Below are 22,904 nucleotides of genomic sequence, written 5' to 3' on the forward strand. Positions count from 1 at the left end.
GGATACCATCAAAATTTGAATTATAGGCACAGCAGAAGGAGAAGAATCTGAAGGCAATGGTATGGACCAGATTTTCAACATCACCGAAGAAAACTTTTCCAAATTAAGAAAGGATACAATCATATAGGTAGGAAGCACAAAGAACTCCAACTAGTCAAAACCAGAAAACTAAACACTCTACAGCATATCATAGTCAAAACAAAATACAGGACAAAGAAAAAAATATAGTAAGCTAGAAGAGAGGAGACATAAATAACATATAAAGGAAAGTACTCCAGAATAACATCTGACTTCTCAATGGAAGTCCTGAAGGAAGAGGCAAAAGCACACTCCTAGGTTCTAAAAGACCACAACTGTCAACTCAGATTGCACCCAGAAAAAAATTATCTGCCATAGTTGAATGATTAAAACAAAATAAAACAAAAATACTCCATGATTCAAAATGGTATAAAAGAATTCATAAACAATAATAAAAACTTTAATACAGAAACTTAAAATAATCCCAGTAGTCTATCTAAACATTTAAATGTAAAATTGATACAAATAAAACTCTAGTAATGTATACACTCATAGATGCTAAACAACTCATTATTGAATGGCAAACTGGTCAAAGAAATAAAAATATTCCTGAAACTAAATAAGAACAAAAGAACAACACCATAAAACCTCTGAGACACATTAGAAGCAGTTCTAGGAGAGAAGGTTATAGCCCCAAGGACCTACATTAGAAAATCAGAAGGAGTACAAATAAACGACTTAATGATACAAGTCTTAATGATCATTTGATTAATTATTAATTATGAAATAATAATAAAAATAGTTAATCATTCAAGAATGTAGAAAAATAGCAAAAATTAAAGTAGCAATTAATAAGATAGGGAAAAATACAAAGCATTATTGAATCAAGAGTTAGTTCTTTGAGAAGACAAACAGACCTCAGTGCCAATTCAACAAAGAAAAGAGTTAGATTAAAAATAAAAAGTATGCAGTAAAATGATATAGCCAATGGGTAAATTAATAGGTAAAAAGTAATGAAAAAGATATAAAATTTAAGTACAATATTATTGTCAATATATATAGTTTTTTATTGGTTATTTTACTTATTTACATTTCAAATGTTGTCCTCCCTTCCCAGTTTCCCCTCCACAAACCCCCATCCCATCCCCCCAACCCTCCCTCTGAGGGTGCTTCCCATCCACCCACTCCCACCTCATTGCTCTAGCATCCCCCTATGCTGGGGCTTTGAGCCTCCACAGGACCAAGGGCCTCCCCACCCATTGATGCCAGATTAGGCAATCTTTTGCTACATATGCAGCTAGAGCCATGGGTCCCTCCATGTGTCCTCTTTGGTTGGTGGTTTAATCCCTGGGAGCTCTGAGGGTACTGGTTAGTTCATATTGTTGTTCTTCCTTTGGGGCTGCAAACCCCTTCAGCTCCTTGGATCCTTTCTCCAGCTCCTTCATTGGGGACCCTGTGCTCAGTCCAATGGAGTCTCTACTTCTGTATTAGTTGGGCACTGTCAGAGCCTCTCAGGAGACAGCCATATTAGGCTCCTGTCAGCCAGCACTAGCTGGCATCCACAATAGTGTCTGCATTTGGTAATTGAATATTCCCAGGTGGAGTAGTCTCTGGATTGTCCTTACTTCAGTCTATGCTCCATAGTTTGTCTCTACAACTCCTTCCATTGGTATTTTGTTCCCCCTTTTAAGAAGGATCAAAGTATCCACACTTTGGTCTTCCTTCTTCTTGAGTCTCTTGTAGTTTGTGGATTGTATTTTGGGTATTCTGAGCTTCTGGGCTTATCCACTTATCAGAGAGTGCATACCATGTGTGTTCTTTTGTGATTGGGTTACCTCACTCAGGATGATATTCTCCAGATCCATCCATTTCCCTAAGAATTTCATAAATTCATTGTTTTTAATTGCTGAGTAGTACTCCATTGTGTAAATGTACCACATTTTCTGTATCCATTCCTCTGTTAAGGGACATCTGGGTTGTATCCAGCTTCTGGTTATTATAAATAAGGCTGCTATGAACATAGTGGAGCATGTATCCTTATTGGAGCATCTTTTGGGTATATGTCCAGGAGTGGTATAGCTGGGTCCTCAGGTAGTACTATGTCCAATTTCCTGAGGAACCACCAAACTGATTTCCAGAGTGGTTGTACCGGCTTGCAATCCCACCAGCAATGGAGGAGTATTCCTCTTTCTCCACAACCTCACCAGCATCCACTGTCACCTGAGTTTTTGATCTTCGCCATTCTGATTGGTGTGAGGTGGAATCTCAGCGTTGTTTTGATTTGCATTTCCCTGATGACTAAGGATGTTGAACATTTCTTTAGGTGCTTCTCAGCCATTCAGTATTCCTCAGTTGAGAATTGTTTAGCTCTGTACCCCATTTTTTAATAGGGTTATTTGGTCCTCTGGAGTCTATATATTGGACAATAGATATATATTTTTAAATAACTGTTTTATTTCTTATTTAAAGATATACTAATATCATACTCATCAATGGAGCATCTAAAAATGTAAATGCTCTGGCTCCTAATTAGAACAATTAAGTTGGTCTCTAGAACACACATGTACTTTCTAAATTTCTCTATAGAAATCAATATATACTAAATGTTAAGAATTATTGCCTTATGGTGAGCAGTGGTGGTGCACTCCTTTAATCCCAGCACTTGAGAGGAAGAGGCAGGTGGATTTCTGAGTTCAGGGCCAGCTTGGTCTACAGAGTGACTTTCAGGACAGCCAGAGCTACACAGAGAAACCCTGTCTCAAAAAACTAACAAACAAACAAACAAACAAACAAACAAAAAACCCCCAAAGCCAAAAACCAAAAAAGAACTATTGCCTTAGATATTTTGGAGAAGAGTTTTGTTGTTTTAAATCAGTAATGCTCTGAATAAGATGGGAAAAGAAAACCATACATATCAAGTTATAGTGACTTAGTAGGGTATCAGATACCATTACAGATGGTTATGAGTCACCATATAATTGCTGGGGATTGAACTCAGGATCTGGAAGGGCAGTCAGTGCTCCTAATCACTGAGTCATCTCTCCAGCCCCTCAAATAATATTTTAAAGAAAATAAATTTCTTGGCTTTTCAAATATTAGGAGACACTAGAAAAGAATGGACTTGGTGTTCTTTAGTTAATCCATATGCATCTAAAGATAATCTGCAAATCCACTTTTCAAACCAAAATCTAAACCATAACTGACTGACACATCAGATCAACCAAACTATGAAGACCAGGCTCAAATTTTAAAAAAAGTCTCTTAGCGTTTCTGCAACTATGTTAATTAGTTTATTTTTTTTATTATATTGATACTCCATAGTTTGGAAATAATACACCAAATTCATATTTTAGATTCCTATGTTTTGATAAAGTGAATTTTGAATAAGAAAGGAAAATATCCACAAAATAAAATAAAGACTATATAGTTTGATTCCATTTAAATGTTGCCTGTTGACAGCACTTTTCCTATCAGCAAAAGAGCTTTTCCCATCTGTTAACATTTCTATCATTCCATTTTTTTTCAATGAAGTATCATATTTTCTTCTCCACAACAACAACAAAAAATTTTCCCTTAGGTTTCCCCATTTGCCAGTATATGACGCTATATTAATTAATCCTTGTTATCACATGCAAGACTGTCAAATTAGAACACAATTTTTCCAGGTAAAGATTGAATGTGCTAGATAGATATGATATTCACCAATTAAACTTCACATCTATAAAAATCAATCACTGATGTTTAAGAGGAACCAGAACAAACAGAAACTATTCAGTCTCTTAACAATATTCAGGAATCTTAATGTACTATCTCAGTTGAACTGAACATGCAGGAATAAGGGTCTCAAATGGCTAAGTGTCGAGGAGGAGGGCATAGAATGAAAAATACAGAAGACATACTGTTGGGACTTATTAGTCATAAGCTAATAACTTATTTCAAGAAAGTTTATTAAAAAGCAGAGCATCTCATATACTGTTTGTAGGGAGGAAATGACCAAGGTCAGCAGAGATAATGCTGGCAAAGAAAACATAGTATTCCTCAGATATAGCTGCCTTGTTACTGATAACCACATTCCTTTAGAGGGGAAAGCCAAGTTCTCAGGAGCTAAACCCATAACTCTTTTGGCTCTGGCCCCAGTCCTACTCTGGATTTTGCCACATCTGCCCCTGGACAAGGACATAAAACTAGAGTTGCTTGCCCCCACTCCCCTTTTTTCATTGGGGGATGCTGAGGAAGCTTTGGATTGATCTAGTTCCTAACAATTCAGATTTACAAGCTTTTAACCTAGATAGTCTTAAAACTTGTCTAAATTTAGTTTATAAATATAGCATGGCATTGGGGTACCCCTAGTATTAGAATACTTGGGAGACTAAGACAGAAGTTCAAACCCAGGTTGGGCTACAGAAAGATTCTATCTCAAAACAAAACAGAACACAGACACACACACAAATGGACTATGCAGGTGTCTGTTTTCTCTCACAAGGTTTATTTAATAACTTGTCACAAATGCACTATTTGTACACCAATCTACTTCTGGCCCATGAAGCATCTGGGTGTGTGTCTACTACATCAGTAATAAATACTTACAATCTCAATCGAGGTTCAACACATCTGACAAAATAATCATACTCATCCTCCTCTTCTTCATCCCAGCTCCTCCAGATGTTTTTGTAGAAAAATCTGAAAAGAAGCTTAATATCAATAAAATTCAACCATTGGCTCAAAAGGGTAGATACTGTGGTTTAAATATGCCCATCATAGGCTTATGTGGGTGAACACTTGGTCCCCAGCAGGTGGCAATGTTTGAAAAGATGAGGAAACGTTTAGGAGATAGTCTTGCAGAAAGAAATACTGAGGACAAGGTTTTAACTCGGCTGTACCTGTTGTTATTTCTCTGTGTCCATACTGCCTGTACAAGGCTTGGGGATGGCATCATATTACTGTCCTTACTATGATGGTCTATACAGCCCCTGGGACAGTAAGCTAAAAGAAATCCCTTTTTCACTAAGTTACTTTTGTTTGGGATTTTGTTTTAACAACAGGATATAAAACTTTAGTTTTATGTCATAACAGTTTTTGTGTTAACAGCTGGAATTTCCCACCTACTAGCACACCAAGTACACATTATATTATAAGATAGATCAATGTTGGGTATTTGCTACAGTTGATATTCATGAGTCATACAAAATAAAACCTTCAAATAAGTTAGTTTCTCTACAGTATTATAAAACAGCTATTAGGGTGATTATATATATAATTGGTTTTGTTTTGTTTTTTAAGTGGGCCCAGTGTTCTGTAGACTACTAAGCTGGCTTTGAACTCCTAATCCTCCTGTCTCAGGAATGCTGGGATTATAGGTGTGGGTCACTAATCCTGGCATGATTTTCATTGGATCACAACTATCTATTAACCATCAATAACTTAGCAGATAGAAGTGCCATTTATTCAGGTAGGAAAGAAAGAAATTAGAATTTAAATAAAAGCTGTGCTTTTAATGTATTTCAGATGAGATGCTGAATTGACTTACAAATGAGTAGTGTCTAGTGGACAGCTCAATCCAGCCTTTTCCCCTTCCAGAGACAAGGGATAAAAAAATAGAGATATAAATCTGGGACTTACTGATAAAATTTATTGTTTTTTATTAAAGCAGTAAAAGAGATGATGCAGGAACTTAATATAAAGCATTAGCTCCCAACCACAGCTACACATTAGTGTCTCCTGGTATATATTTTTAAGAATTATATTTTCTAGCTGGATGGTGGTGCATACCTTTAATCTCAGTACTTTGGAGGCAGAAGTAAGTAGATCTCTATGAATTTGAGGCTAGCCTGGTCTACTTACTGAGTCCTAGGTTCCAGGGTTACATAGTGAGTACATCTCAAACAATCAAACAACAAAAAATTAATCTAAATCAATAAATCAGGATCACAGAGGGTAAGACAACATCTATAATTTCTTTAAAACTCCCTAGATGTTTTAACATATTTTTGAAAGATTTCAAAAATATAAAGCAAAAGAAAACATAGATATTAATAGCAGCTTCAAAAAATCAGTTCACAGGTAATCTTTTTCTGTCTCTACCCAACTCACATATTCCTCTTCTCTCCCATATCATCTTGATATTAGATTATTTCAAAACAAATCTCAGGCATATTAGCCATTCATTTTTAGAATGTATCTTTAAAACTCTTCTGCATCAGAGTCCTTACATGCAAACTTCCAATTTTATACTTCCTCAAATTTCCTTGTGGCGCGTTGGACAAATGCCTCTCACTTTTTCCACCTGGTAAATACATTTAAGTTTCATACCTAGCCCAGATTACTACCCATACCAATACAGTATCAGATACCTTTGTATCATTCACTGTACATCTCCTCCAGAGTTTGCTTTTTCAAAGCAGAAACCTCAAATGAGCCTCAGCTTCCCATATGAGTTATATATCAGCCTATTTAGATGCTCAAGTCCCAGCTGCTCTACTCAGATTCTGTCCTTTCCTATCAATGTCCCCACTCTAGTGCAAGCATGTTTGGGTCCACTGCCCACACCTCTTAACTGATCTCCCTATCCTATCTCCCTTCTGTTTTACAAAAAGAAGTCTAAGTGAACTTTTAAAAACACAAAGCTGATCATATTTTTCAAACAATGAAGACTTTGCAGTGTCTTTCCAATGTTCGACTATAGAACTGATAAATTGGATGTCAAAGCTATGCACCTTCTGACTTACAAAAATGTCAGGTGCAGCATCCTGGACAGTGTTCTGATTGTGCAGGCCTTTCAGTATCTTAAAATCACAGATATCCTGGACCCATCTTCCTTGCCTAGGTAGCCTTCCAGACTCAAGTTTATATGTTACTTCCCTAAGAAACCACCATAGGATAGCAATTTCAATATATTAATTAATTTAGCACTCACTGCCATTTCCAGTCATGTATTGTCTGGGTGATAATCACTTTTTTTTGGTTTTGTTTTGTTTTGTTTTAATATTGAGTACTCAATAGGCATAGAAATAAAAAATCTCAATTCCAAAGGCAGATCTGAGCATAGTGAGTCTGGGTGTTAGGGAGGACTCAGGAAAACCAGCTTAAGCCACTATAGGTATAGAAATTAGAAAGTACCTTTTAGACTACAAAACACCAAACAGTATTACTGACATCACCCAATCTTCTAATTTCTGAAATATACATCTAATTTTATTATTTTTAGTATCTTTTCAAATATATGTTTCTTTAAAATTTTATTTGTGAAAGACAAATTTGTTTAGGTAAATAAGGCTTAATAATAAAGAATGAGTATATCAGTGCCTAGTATATCAACATAGAAGAGTTGTATTTATATTCTCCACCTTAAAGAAGCAAATACAAAACAAAGAACAAATATACTAGCATATACATAGATTATATAGAACTTGAAAACAAAATGTTGGGGCTGGAGAGATGGCTCGGTGGTTAAGAGTACTGACTGCTCTTCAGAAGTGCTGAGTTCAATTTCCAGTAACCATATAGTAGCTCACATCCATCTGTAATGGGATCTGATGCCCTCTTCTGGTGTGTCTGAGACAACAACAGTATACTCACAGACACAAAACAAATAAATCTTACCCCCTCCCCCCAAAAAACCCAAATGTCTTTATTATTAAGTAATAACACAATTTTCTTTTTTTGCTGTTTTTTGTTTTTTTCGAGATAGGGTTTCTCTGTGTAGCTGTGGCTGTTCTGGAACTCCCTCTGTAGACCAGGCTGGCCTTGAACTCAGAGGTCCACCTGCCTCTGCCTCCCAGATGTTAGGATTAAAGGCATGCGCCACCATTGCCCAGCTATAATTTTCTTCTTTACTCAGCAAATCAGATTCAGATTTTAAAGTCCAATTAAAGATAGTCATGATATATATCCATTTTAAGTAAAATTTCTTATACAGAGACAAAGACACACAGACACACAGACACACACAGAGGGGGAGAGAGAGAGAGAGAGGAAGAGATACAGAGAGAAATATACTATAAGATGAACTATGATAGAAAATTTACCTGAAGTGACTTTAAAAGCATACCAAGATACGGTTCATCAGTTAAGAACACTAACTGATCTTGCAGAGGACCCATGTATTAGTTCCCAGCACCAACATCACAAAGACCCTATGACTCTAGTTCCAGGAGATCTAACGCCTCCATGTTCAGGTACATTTACATATGTGGTATACACTTATAAATGTAGGCAAAAATACCAATTCACATAAAATAATACCTTTTTAAAAAATAAAGTATATTTTGTAATCCAGGAACAATTCAGAGACTGCTCCACCTGGGAATCCTTCCCATATTCAATCATCAAATCTAGACACTATTGTGGATGCCAGCAAGTGCTGGATGACAGGAGCCTGATATAGCTGTCTCCTGAGAGGCTCTGACAGTACCCAACTAATACAGAAATAGAGGCTCACAGCCATCCTTTGGACTACTCAGTCCAATGAAGTAGGGTCCCTAATGAAGGAACTAGAGAAAGGACCCAAGGAGCTGGAGTGTTTGCAGCCCCTTAGGACGAACAACAATATGAACTAACTAGTACCGTCAGAGTTCCCAGGGACTAAAACTCCAACCAAAGAGTACAAATGGGGGGAGTCATGGCTCCAGCAGCATGTGTATAGCAAAGGATGGCCAAGTCGGTCATCAATGGGAGGAGAGGACCTTAGCCCTGTGAAGATTCTATGCCCCAGTGTAGGGGAATGCCAGGGCCAGTAAGCAGGAGGGGGTGGGATGGTGAGCAAGGGGAGGGGGGAGAGAACAGGGGATTGTTTTAGTTTTTTCTTTTTTTCTTTCTTTTTTTTTTTGGAGGGGAACCTGGGAAAGGAGATATTGTAAATAAAGAAAACATCTAATAAAAAAAAATAAAGGGACACCACCATCTACAAAAAAAGACACATGAACACATCCTCTAAGAAACTTCAAAGTAGCATGAGAAAATAGTCTCTCTGGTTAGATATAGTCTTGAAAATGATGTATTACTATTCCAACTAGTAGTTTATTTCTTACCTTTCATCTTTTTTTCTGTCCTATTACATTCAAAATGTACCAATCACAAGCCTTGGCATCCATGACTTTTAAGATAGTTTCTAAATCAATAAGAACCAAATAAGTAATTCTTTATCTTTTGTAAACATTTGAAGAATATTAATGATAAACAAGAATTCCATGTACTAGTTTTTCAACTTCTTTTTAATGGGTTTAAAGTGATAACAAGATAAAAATTTAAGACATTAAGATTTTTGTTTTTATTTTTAAAAGATTAATTAGGGCATGGATATGTGGCTCAGTGGCAAAGATGTTTTCTAGTGTGTATGGCCTCATGACAGGATTTAAAAAAAAAAGAAAGAAAGAAAAGAGAAGGAAAAAAAAAGAAAAGAAAAGGATTTATTTTAATTAAATTGCAGTTTTGACCACAAGGTTATTTCTATCAATGTTCCTTTCTACCTGACATGCTCAATTGCAAGTGCCATCTGGTGAAATTCACGTGAGTCATCTGATACCACCCACAACTCCTGCAGAGGCAGATGAAACTCCTTCAGGTCCAAAAGCTCCTTCACATTAGCCAAGGTAAAAGTGCTCAATTTAGACTCATAGATACATGGCTCTGCAAGCCTCACTACTGCCTTCAATGATGAAAAGTCCACATTTGTAACCTGAAATTCAAAATAATGTGACTCATTTTAATATCCAGGAATCAAAGTGGAAACACACAGTATAAAATACTATTTATAACCTACTTTTTAAAAGTATGTAATGTGTCAGAGTGCCTTCTAAAGACAAACAAAACAGAAATGGCTCTTATTCTCAGAATATAAATCAAGGAGAAAAATAAACAGGAGGGCTTATGGGTAAGATTGCAGAAAGGAAATTGCCTTGGTGAGACAGTGAAAGAAAAGACTTAGAATTTTTAAAATGAGAATATATATATATATATATATATATATATATATATATATAAAGAGGAACAGCACTAGAAATTAAAAAGGCAGTGACAGAAAACTGAAATGTATTGATAAAAAGATAGACAACTAAGTTCCTTAGCAGTGAGGAGGAAAAACAGAAGCCTCCTTCAAAAGGTAAGCCAGGTGGTGCTGGTAAAGAGAATGTGAGTTTGACTTTCAGAACAAGGCCACAGCTTTTACAAGCTTAAAAACCAGTTTTGAGTTTCAGTGAAGCAGTGATTTTCCAGAATTTTACTGTTACTCTATATGACTGGGAGGGCACAGATCCAGCAAAATGTTACTTATCTAGAACTGAGCTAAAACTGGGGCCTCACTATAAGGAACAACTATATGAGGAACAACTATAATAAAGAAAGTCTGAATTTAACCTACCACAACTCCAGATGATAGACAGACAGCTCTGGCTCCCAGCTATAGGGAGCAGAAAGGCCCAATGCTGAAAATCAGAAAAGTGCCAGCAGCAGGAAGCTCTGATCAAATAGTGAAGTGCACAGAGAAAAGCAGCCCCATCCTCAGTGCCAAGAGCAGAAGTAATCAACTGAAAGTAACCCTAGAGCTCCACTGCCCTAAAGCCTAAACTCAACAGGGCCATCAACCTCTAGTCACCTGTCATTCATTGCTGTGAGTTCCAAAATGTTTCTATAATCTACTTTACTTGCATCTCTCCAGCAATCTGATTAATATTTAAAAGACTTCCAATGTATAAACAAGCTAGATCTATATAAGAGTTCAGTGCTGCAGTTGTTTCTTACATTCTTAAAACATTTGAGAGATAACTTTCAAGTAGAACATTAGTTACCTCATGGGTATAAACTGGAAAACATCAAGAGACTGACAAAAATCTGCACAGCCCACAGGTAACACAAAGATAAACTACTAAAGTGAAGACAGATCTGGTGGACTTCAGTGTAAACACAGCATACACCAGCATAAGCCAAAGGAAAGATAAAGGTACACAAGCCCAGTAACCTTCTACCTGTCCCATCCTATGCATATGACATTTTCCAGTTTTCAAGGACCTAGAAAGAAGCTGCTCCAACATTATTATTATTACTATTACTATTATTATCATTATTCCCATTATATTTTGCTATCCCTCAGCTTTTTGTCTTTCAAAAAAGATTCATTTTTATTTCATTTATTTTTAAAAATGGTTAAAATTTTTAAAAAAACTTATTACTTTGCTTCCTACATTCACCTAATTTGTGAACTTTCATTAGTGGGCAATCTTTTTTCCCCTTCTTTTGTCTCACTCTTCTCTTTGAATTCTGTCCTATAGTTTTAGTCATATTTAATGGCTTTTGTTTAAGTAATACTTTAATTTTTACTCCTCATCATATATTTAGATAATTTTGACCTTTCTCATTCCTGAGGGTTTTCCCCATCCTTTTTGTATTCAGTCCCTTACTCCTTTCTCTTTCTTTGTCTTAATACTTCTCAACTTTCATCTTCTTTTCATTTATTTAGCCTTGCTTCTCTTCTATTTCTTTCTTTTCCCAGCCTCTTTCTGTTACTTCATTAATGCATTAGATATACATTTACACTAAATAATTTTTAACTTTATAACACATGCTATATGAATTTTCCCACTGTCTGGCTTATGGACATCAATGATGTAGTAGTGGGCTTTAAATGGTTTTAAGTGTATTTCTATATCTTCTACACTTTAGTGTTGAGCTATCAGAACTGTGTTCTCCTCACTGAGTATTGGGAATTAAAACCTGAAGAAAGGATTTAATTTAATTGGGAATTAAAACAAGAAGGCTGTCCATATAAGATCTCCAAGTAAAACCAGAAAAGTTATCTAAACCAACAAATGTGTAAATTCCATCACAAAATACACAAGCAATAGGAAAAAGTAAAGTGACAGGATGCCTTCAAAATAATACAACTTTTCAACTACTGAATTCAAACACTGAAATAGGTAAAATATCAAATGAAGACATCAAAAATTCTCTGTTATACATTTGTGGTCAAGAATCTAGAAAGAGTTTGGCAAGGCTCAGCAGATAAAGGTGCTTCCTGCCAAACCTGAATTCCTGGGGTCAGTTCCCTGAATCTAGAAGGTGGAAGAAGAGAAGTGGCTTCTATAAGTTGTCCTCTGATTTCTACATAAATATACAGGTATGTGCACACACTCTTGCATGCGCGTACATACACACAATTAATATACATAAAAACATAAAAATTTTACAAAGAAACATGTAATGGAGGAAAATATCTTAATGGAGGCATAAAATAGAAAAGGTAAAGGAATACATGGGATAAGAAAGCAGAAGTCAGAACTAACTGGAGGGGGTTTCTGGGCACGACAATAAATGAGAACAAAGTATATCAAACATGTATGAGGATTATTAAAACTAGCACATTTAACAGTTAAAAATTAGTTTAAAACTTTACTATTAAAAATGATCAATGACTCCAAGGAGGATTAAAAAGAAACAGATTAATTCAGTCCAGGACCTAGGGAACAAAGTCAGAAACACATAGGACAGCTTGGCAAAATATATTCATAAGAGAATTCAACTTACCTCAACCAACACCTCAAACACATTAGTGTGCCAGACTGCCCACCATCCAGATGGTTCAAGAACCTTTTCCAAGAAGCTGACAGTGAATTCCTTTACCTCAGATGCCTTACAGTCAGCTACAAATTAAATAAGAATTAGAAATGTATAGATGAGAAGTTAATAAATCCATCTGAATCTACTTTCTCAAAACAACTGACAATCTGTGGACAAGCTACTTGCAAAATAAAACTATAAGAAAAAAATTACTCACCTAAAATGTAATCTTGATAGGCTCTGAATCGCTCATAAAACAGAAGTTCATTTGTTTGGATAATCTGTGGAAAAAGAATTTTTCCTTCTGGCATGAGAGTTTTTACAGTAGCATCTGGATTAGCATGATAGCCATGATCACTGCATGGATCTGCATCCCGGAATAAACCTAAAACAATATAACACAAAGACTCAACTATCTAGTGTAGTGGTAATGGGCTACACCACTTTGGATCCCAGTAGGTCGCACTCATGAACCTGCCCAGAGCTATCTGGATTCACAGATGGAAAACAGACAGATAGACAGACAGACAGACTGGCCAGTTAATTTTAAAATGCCTTGGCTAACTCAAAGTCTGGGCAGTTCTAATTCTTCCCAAAGCTAGCACACATTTCCCTCCTGTAATCTGGCTTAACACCTTCTAATTCTATATTTTATCTTTGTTGCCCTGGCTCTTTCTGGCCAGCTCCCTAGTCTTTGCTGCCCAAAACATTTCTGGGCAGTCCTTTCAGGGGCCCACATTCCTTCTTACCTACATTTTGGATTTTCCTTCTGCAGCTCTAAATCTGATCCATCTCCCTCTGAATCATAGCAATTCCTCCCTTCCTTTCTTCCAGTTCCTAGCCTGTGCCCCTCTCTCTCTGTCCAGCTATTGGTTCTTTATTGATTGATCAAAAACCAACTGGGGACAAGGACCTTCAGCGTTTGGACAAGCAGATTGCAGATTAATTCAAAGCATTAGAAACAATCACCAACATCTAGCTATCAGAAAGTGTTCCTAATAGCAAGTCTATTTAGATAATCCAGACAAAACACAAGTAAGGATTTAAGGATGAAAGCCCTACTTAACTTCTCATGAGCAATAATATCACTAGTTTTTAAAGCTTAAAAAAAAAAACAACTCAAAATCTAAATTATACTTCAATTTAGAAATTTTCAGATATTTTTGACAATTTTGGAAGCAACACTAGTTCTCTTTCAAAGCTAATAGTTATGATTTTAAAGGATTTTTGTTTTTAATTATTTGTATTTGTTTAACCCTGTGTGGGTATGAATAGGAGTGCCAAAGCCAGAAGTATTGGAACTCCCTTAGCCTACTAAGCTTCCCCACATGGATGCTGGAATTAGAACATAAGTGATCCACTGCAAAAGCAGTACTATTATCTTCTGAGCCATTTCTCCAGATCCCAGGATTTTTTTCACTATAATTAGTAGGGTTAGACCAAGTATCTTGTAGGTAATTATTCCTCTAAAACAATTCTATCTATCTATATTTTAAAAAGGAACTACAAGGGGCTGGGGACATGGCTCAGCAGTTAAAAACATATACTGTGGTTTCCATCTGTGGCCGGAGCTGATCCTGTGCCACAAGCACTCCATACCCAAATACCACCGGGAGAGAGCTGGTCTCCCAGGAGTGCTAACAAGCCTGTGAGTACAGGTAAGACCACCACTTCTGCTTAGAGGGACCCACCTGGGGAACCCTTAGGATACAGGAACTGAGGAGCAGCTAAATGAAGAGAAACTTGAAGCAATTCCACTAAAAATCAGGGACTAGACAAGGCTGCCCACTCTTTCCCTATCTATTCAATATAATACTTGAAGTTCTGGCCAGAGCAATTAGACAACAAAAGGAGGTCAAAGGGATACAAATTGGAAAGGAAGAGGTCAAAGTATCTCTATTTGCAGATGATATACTAGAATACTTAAGTGACCACAAAAGTTCCATCAGAGAACTCCTACAGCCGATAAACAACTTCAGCAAAGTGGCTGGATACAAAATTAACTCAAACAAATCAGGTGCCTTCCTATACTCAAAGGATTAATGGGCTGAGAAAGCAATTAGGGAAATGACAACTCTTCACAATAGTCACAAATAATATAAAATATCTTGGTGTCACTCTAATCAAGTAAGTGAAAGATCTGCATGACAAGAACTTTAAGACTCTGAAGAAAGAAATTGAAGATCTCAGAAGATGGAAAGATCTCCCATGCCTAAGGATTGGCAGGATTAATATAGTAAAAATGGCTAACTTGCTGAAGCAATCTACAGATTCCATGCAATCCCCACCAAAATGCCAACTCAATTCTTTACAGACTTGGAAAGAGCAATTCTCAAATTCATTTGGAATAACAAAAAACCCAGGATAGTGAAAATTATTCTCAACAATAAAAGAACTTCTGAGGGAATCACCATTCCTGACCTCAAGCTGTACTACAAAGCAATAGTGATAAAAACTGCATGGTATTGGTACAGTGACACTTGGTCACTTGATCTTTGACAAAGGAGCTAAAACCATCTAGTGGAAAAGACAGCATTTTCAACAAATGGTGATGGTTCAACTGGTGGTCCACATGTAGAAGAATGCAAATTGATCCATTCTTATCTCCCCGTACAAAGCTCAAGTCCAAGTGGATCAAGGACCTCCACATAAAACCAGATACACTGAATCTAAAAGAAGAGAAAGTAGGGAAAAGCCTAGAACACATGAGCACAGGGGAAATTTCCTGAACAGAACACCAATAGTTCATGCTCTAAGATCAAGAATTGACTAATGGGACCTCATAAAACTGCAAAGCTTCTTTAAGGCAAAGGACACTGTCAATAGGACAAAATGACAACCAACAGATTGGGAAAAGATCTTTACCAATCCTACATCTGATAGAGGGCTAATATCCAATATATACAAAGAACTCATGAAGTTAGACTCCAGAGAACCAAATAACCATATTAAAAATTGGGGAACAGAGCTAAACAGAGAATTCTCAACTGAGGAAAATTGAATGGCTGAGAAGCACCTAAAGAAATGTTCAACATCCTTAATCATTAGGGAAATGCAAATCAAAATAACCCTAAGATTCTACTTCACACCAGTCAGAATGGCTAAGATCAAAAACTCAGGTGACAACAGATGCTACAGATGATGTGGAGAAAGAGGAACACTTCTCCATTGCTGGTGGGATTGCAAGTTGGTACAACCACTCTGGAAATTAGTCTGGTGAGTCCTCAGAAAACTAGACATAGTATTACCTGAAGACCCAGCTATACCACTCCTGGGAAACAACCCAGATGTCTCTCAATAGAGGAATGGATACAAAAACAGTGGTACTTTTACACTATGGACTACTACTCAGCTATTAAAAACGACTTCATCAAGTTCATAGGCAAATGGATGGACTTGAAAGTATCTTGAGGCAACTCAGTCACAAAAGAACACACATGGTATGCACTCACTGATAAGTGGATATTAGCTCAAAAGTTCAGGATACCTAAGATTCAATTCACAGACCATATGAAGCCTAAGAAGAAAGACCAAAATGTGGATGCTTCAGTCCTTCTTTGAAGGGGAAACAAAATACTCACAGGAGAAAATATGGAGTCAAGTGTGGAGGAAAGACTAAAGGAAAGGCCATCTGGAGATGGCCCCACCTGAGGATCCATCCCTTATAGTCACCCAACCGGGACGCTATTGTCGATGCCAAGAAGTGCTTGCTGCCAGGAGCCTGATATGGCTGTCTTCTGAGAGGCTCTGCCAGAGCCTGACAAATACAGAGGTGGATACTTGCGGCCAACCATTGGACTGAGGACAGAGTCGATGGAGGAGTTGGAGAAGGGACTGAAGGAGGTGAGGGGGTTTACAGCCCCATGGGGGGAGCAACAGTGTCAGCTGGCCAGAACCCCTGGAGCTCCTGGGGACTGGACCACCAACCAAAGAATACACATGGAACAACCCATGGCACTGGCCACATATGTGGCAGAGGATGGCCTTGTTGGAAATCAGTGGGAAGAGTGGCCCTTGGGCCTCAGGGTGTTTGATGCCCCAGTTTAGGGGAATGCCAGGGTGGAAAAACGGTGAGTGGGTTAGGGCAGCCTATGAAATGGGAAAATATCTTTTCCAACCCTACGTCTGACATAGGGATAATATCCAAAATATATATAAAGAACTCAATAAGTTAATATCAACAAACCAAATAACTCAATTAAAAAATGGAGCTAAACAGAGAAATATCAACAGTGGAATCTCTAATGGCCAAGAAACACTTTTAAAAATGTTCAGTGTCCTTAGTCATCAGGAAAATGCAAATCAAAAAGACTCTGAGATTCCCTTTTACAGCCATCATAATGGCTAAGGTCAAAAACTCAAGTGACACTACATGCTGGCAAGGATGTAGAGCAAGGGAAACACTCCTTCATTGCTGATAGGAGTGCAAACTTGTACAAACACTCTGGAAATAAGTTTGGTGATTTCTCAGAAAATTGGGAATAGTTCTACCTCAAGACCCAGCTATACCACTCCTGGGCATATACCCAAAAGATGCTCCATCATATCACAAGGACAATTGCTCAACTATAGCAGCAGCTTATAGCCAGTAACTGGAAAACAACCCAAATGCCCTTCAACTGAAAAATGGATGAAGAAAATGTGGTTCATTTACACAAATGGATTACTACTCAGTTATTTAAGAGGATGTCATGAAACTTGCAGGCAAATAGATAGAATTAAAAAATATTATCTTGAGTGAAGTAACCCATACCCAAATAGACATGCATGGTATGTATTCACTTATAAGTGGATATTAGCCATAAAGTACAGCATAACCATGATACAACCCTCAGACCCAAAGAAGCTAAATAACAAGGAGGGCCCAAGGGAGGATGCTTGAATCTCATTAAGAATGGGAAATAAAATAATCCATTGGTGGTGGATGGAGGGAGGAAACTGGGTGGGAGGGTAAGTGTGTATAGGGAGAGCGAGGCATTTCTCTCAGATGTACCAGAGACCTGAGATAGGGGAGGCTCCAGGGAGTCTATGAAGGTGACTCTGGCTGAGACTCCTAGCAGTGGGGTATATGAAGCCTAAAATAGCTCCCTCCTATAGCTAAGCAAGACTCCCAGTGGAGGGATAAGGAAACCAACTCACACACAAAAATGTTGACCTAAAATTTGTCCTGCCTACAAGAAGTACAGAGACTAAGGAAGAGCAGACTGAGGGAATGGCCAACAAATTACTGGCCCAACTTGAGGCCCATCCCATGATCAAGAACCAATCCCTGACACTATTGATACTCTGTTATGCTTGAAAAGGAGCCTGGCGTAACTGTCCTCTGAGAGGCTACACCTATCAACTGACCCAAACAGATACAGAGACCCATAGCCAAACATTAGACAGAGCTCAGGGAGTCTTGTGGAAAAGTTGGGTAAGAATTGAGGGACCTGAAGTGGATAGGAATTCCACAAGAAAACAACAGAGTCAACTAACCTAGACCCTTGGAGGCTTCCAGAGACTGAACCACCAATCAAAAGCATACATGGGCTGGACAAAGGCCTCTTGTACATATGTGGCAGAATTGCAGCCTTGTCTTCATGTGAGTCACTCAACTGGAGTGGGGGCTGTCCCTGTTTCTGTTGCCTGCCTGTGATCCTGTTCCCCTAACTGGGTGACTAGATGTCCCAGGGCAGAGTTTCACCTTCTCCTCAGAGAAGGGGAGGAAATGTGAGAGAGGGGGTTGTAAGGATGGAACTGGAAGGAAGGGAGAGATATGGGGGCTGCAACTAGAAAGTAAAATAAATAAATTAATGAGGGGAAAAAGCAACTTAGGGATTTATTTCATGTCTAGGTGCATATAACAGTTCATAATCAAACGCAGGCAGGAACTAAAGCAAGGCAGGGAGCAGGAGACAGGAGCTGATGCAGAGGCCATGGAAGGGTGCTGCTTACTGGCTTGAACACTGTGGCTTGTTCAGCCTGTTTTCTTAGAGAACCTAGGACCACCAGCTCAGGGATAGCACCATCCACAATGGTTGGTGCCCTTCCCATCAAATATTAATTAAGAAAATGTCCTACCCCAATAAGATTTTATAGAGGCATTTTCTCAGTTGAGGTTCAGTCCTTTCAGATACCTTAGCTGTGTACAGATGACATAAAATTTGCCAGCACAGTGACCATCACCTCAGAACATAGTTTTAGGTTACCCCAATGTCTTAGTTAGGGTTTACTGCTGGGAACACACCATGAACAAGACAAGTCTTATAAAGACAACACTGTGGTTGGCTTACATGTTCAGAAGTTCAGTCCATCATCATCAAGGCAGGAGCATGGCAGCATCCAGGCAGGCATGGCGCAGAAGGAACTGAGAGTTCTACATTTTAATCTGAAGGCTGTTAACAGAATACTGACTTCCAGGCAGCTAGGATGAGTGTCTTAAAGCTCACACCCACAGTGACACACCTCCTCTAGCAAGGGCACACTTTCTAATAGTGCCACTTCCTGGGCTGAGTATATACAAACCATCACATTCCACTCCTTAGCCCCCATAGGCTTGTTCAAACATATGAGTCTATGGAGGCTACACCTGAACATAGCACAATGCAAAATACATTTAGTCAAACTTCAAAAGTCCCCATAGTCTATAGCAGTCTCAACAATGTTAAAGGTCCAAAGTTCAAAGTACTCTTCTGAAATCCATCCAATCACTTAACTGTAATCACCAAGGCAAGACAGGAAAGCAGCTGGGCAAACTCCAAACTCTGCATCTCCATAGCTGATGCCAAAGCAGGCTTTAGATCTCCTTTTCCATCTTTGTTGATCTGCAACAAACTTCTTTCTCCTTTTTCCACTCCCTCTTAGAACCTTTCCTCAGCAGATATCCCACAGCTCTGACATCTTTAATACTGTTGAGTCTCCAAGGCACTTTCAACTTCACAGCTTCTTGTTCCAGTTTCTGGGATCTACACATGATCTTCTGAGCTCTTCCAGAGGGCTGGTATCACTTTTCCAGCTCTGCCCTCTGTAGCACTCTAAGCTCAGGTTGATTAACTGCTGCTATTCTTGGTGATCACTGCCATGGTACTAGCATCTCTAATACACTAGGGTCTTCTGCTGAAACTAGGCTTCACCAATAGCCTCTCATAGGCTCTCTTCCTGATGCCAAGCCTCAACTCCTTTACATGATCCTTCAGTTGTGGGCTATCAACTGCAACTGAGGCTGCACCTTCACCAATGGCCTTTCATGGCCTTTTACAGTGCCAAGCCTCAGCTGCTCTTCATAATCCCTTCATGCCTTCTAAACCAGTACCACCTGGATGACTCTTACACATTACTATGGACAGCTGCAGCATGAGGTATAACCTTGGCTTTCTCTGGAACACAGCTTCTTTGTGCTCTCAGAAAACACTTCCCAGAAGATTTCACCTCAGTGATGCTAGTCTCTTCTTAATTACTGTTAATTTCTTAGCTCCAGCTAACCAGCATCAATTGTCCCAGTAGCCCCTTCTATTTCTCACTCTAAAGCTGAAGCTGCTGAGTTCTGCTGCTTTCTGGGGATGGAATATGCCAACCTCCCTCCCCCCCCCATTCCATTACCAGCTTTCTGTTTTTTTGACTCCCTCTCTGCCTTAACTTGGCTTTCCTAGAACTTGTCCTCTAGATTGACTTTGAACTCAGAGATCTGCATGGCTCTGTCTCATGTAATGCTGTGAATAAAGGCATATACCACCATGCCTGGATTTAAGCTTTTCTTCACCTAGAACCCGCTTTGTCCCAGGCTGGCCTTGAATTTAGAGATCTGTTTGGCTTTGTCTCCCAGGATTAAAGGTGTGTACCACCATGCATGGATCTAAATTTAGCTGGTAAGAATTGTGCCCCAAAACCCCTTAATCTGTTATCTCCTAGAACATAGGGTTCAGATCCATTTCACTTCTGGTGCTCCTTTAATACTTGAACCATATATTTTATATTTTTCCTTTCTAAGCCTGCTATGCTTGTTCAAAATGTTCTTCATGATACTTAACCAGAGAACAAAGTCTCTGCTGGGCTTTTTTGAGGCTTCCTTTGTCAATGCAATTAATATAAATCTCTTTACCTTAGACTCAGGTAGACTCTTCAGACAAGGGCAAAAACCAGCCACATTCTTCACCAAAATGCCACAAAAACAGTTTCTAGGCCACATTCTGAAATTATTCTCCATTGAAACCTCTTGGGTCAGGTTTACCCAGTTCAAATCATACTCAGCAACAAAGTCTTTCATATTCCTACTAGGATAGCCCATTAAGTCCAACTTAAAGCGTTCTACTGCTTTCCAAAGTCCCCAAATCCACATTCCTCCAAACAAAATCATGGTCAGGCCTATCACATCAATACCCCAGCCCCTGGTACCAACTTCTGTCTTAGTTAGGGTTTACTGCTGGGAACAGACACCATGACCAAGACAAGTCTTATAAAGACAACACTGTGGCTGGCTTACATGTTCAGAAGTTCAGTCCATCATCATCAAGGCAGGAACATGGCAGCATCCAGGCAGGCATGGTGCAGGAGGAACTGAGAGTTCTACATTTTAATCTGAAGGCTGTTAACAGAATACTGACTTCCAGGCAGCTAGGATGAGTGTCTTAACGTGTCTTAAAGCCCACACCCACAGTGACATACCTACTCTAACAAGGCCACACCTTCTAATAGTGCCACTCCTTGGATTATACAAACCATCACACCCAAATTCTATGCTCCAATGTAGAAGCAGTTTCATTAAGTTCTCTCTTTTTTTAAAATAGTAACAGAATAAAATAAGTCAAAAATCAAGGCATTCTTCAAATACATTGGTGGAAACATAAAAGGTGAGTTATAGCTAAGTAGATAGCTCTCAACTATAAACCTCAGATGCTGATAGCATTCTTAGCCCTTTGATTGGCAGAAACTAGGGTTTATTAAATTGATGTATTCCAAATGCTTTTCAGCTGTATTTGTCTTTTAAATTAAAATTAAATTAAATTTTTTTCCAAGAAACAAAGCAGAAAAATAAACTCATCTATGGAAGACATTCATGTTTTATTTACATATTAAGAAATGATTACCACGCCGGGCAGTGGTGGCACAGGCCTTTAATCTCAGCACTTGGGAGGCAGAGGCAGAGGCAGGCTGATTTCAAAGTTCGAAGCCAGTCTGGAACTACAGAGTGAGTTTCAGGACACCCAGGGCTACACAGAGAAACCCTGGCTCAACCCCCACTCCCACCCCCCAAAAAGGAGAAATGATTACCATAAGAAAGCTAAGATTCTATTACCTCACATATCTTCTTTAAATGGTGAGAATACATGACCTACTCTATTCTTTATGCTTTTCATTAAGTCTCCTTTGACAAACAAGGCCCCAGTTTCCCTATCCTTTAGGAAACCATCATGTAAACTCTGTTTCTCTAAGTTCAATGTTTTATTGTGACTGTTGTTTTGTTTTGCTTTTATGGAGACAGAGTTTCATGTAGCCCAGGCTAGTCTCCAACTTATTAGGTAGCCAAGGATGGTCCTTTATTCCCATTGCTCCTGCACCTACCAGTCAAATGCTGGGATCACAGGTATGCACTATCACTGACTTGTAAATGCAACTTTTAATATTTCATATACAACAGCATATGAATTTAGTTCCTTACAGCCACTTTAAAGCTGATTCTTCATATTAGAACATCTTCACATCGGAAATACTTTATGTTTTCTAAGGCTGTACATATGAAACCTTCACAACGTTCACAAAGTATGTTGGTTGCAGAATTAAGTCACATCTATGATTTTTCACTTCAACCGAACTCTTTCCATTACACATTATAACTGAATGTGGTAACATAAACTAGCTTTAAAAAATCATTAGGGCCAGACATGGTGGTTCATGCCTTGAACACCAGTACAGGTGGAACTCTGAGTTGGGCGCTGGCCTGGTCTACATAGTGAGTTTCAGGTCACCCAGGGCTATGTAGAGACCCTGCCTCAAAGTAAAAAAGGAACTGGAGATGGTAGAACTCTTTCCTAGCATAGGTAAGGACATAGTTTGGCAAATAAATATCAAAGTGGATTCCCCATGACAAGGTACAAAGAACTTGAGGGTTAGAAAATTTGGGTTAATTCTATTTCTGGATTCTGTTCAAACTCAGCTCTGCTGTCATCTGTCCCCAGTGTTTAGGTTGAGAGTTCAATGTTGTTTTTTGCAGAGGATGGCCTAATCGATCATCAATGTGAGGAGAGGCCCTTGGTCCTGTGAAGGTTCAATGCCCCAGTGTAGGGGAATACCAGGGCCAGCAAGCAGGAGAGGGTGGGGTGGTGAGCAGGGGGAGGGGGAGAGGGAACAGTCCCCCCCCCCCA

General features: G+C 38.6%; 1 protein-coding gene across 1 annotated transcript in view; it reads right to left on the reverse strand.

Moving 5' to 3' along the window:
• Shcbp1 (SHC binding and spindle associated 1) overlaps positions 1-22,904 on the reverse strand; it is a 40,095-nt gene that overhangs the window by 16,673 nt on the left and 518 nt on the right. The window contains exons 2-5 of the mRNA XM_031391208.1: positions 12,782-12,949; positions 12,532-12,647; positions 9,483-9,691; positions 4,606-4,698 (exon numbers count right to left, since the gene is read on the reverse strand). Of these exons, the coding sequence (XP_031247068.1) occupies positions 4,606-4,698; positions 9,483-9,691; positions 12,532-12,647; positions 12,782-12,949 (586 nt within the window). The remainder of the gene's footprint in view (positions 1-4,605; positions 4,699-9,482; positions 9,692-12,531; positions 12,648-12,781; positions 12,950-22,904) is intronic.

The sequence above is a fragment of the Mastomys coucha genome, unplaced genomic scaffold (assembly GCF_008632895.1).
Source record: "Mastomys coucha isolate ucsf_1 unplaced genomic scaffold, UCSF_Mcou_1 pScaffold22, whole genome shotgun sequence".
In the NCBI taxonomy this organism is placed as follows: Eukaryota; Metazoa; Chordata; class Mammalia; order Rodentia; family Muridae; genus Mastomys; species Mastomys coucha.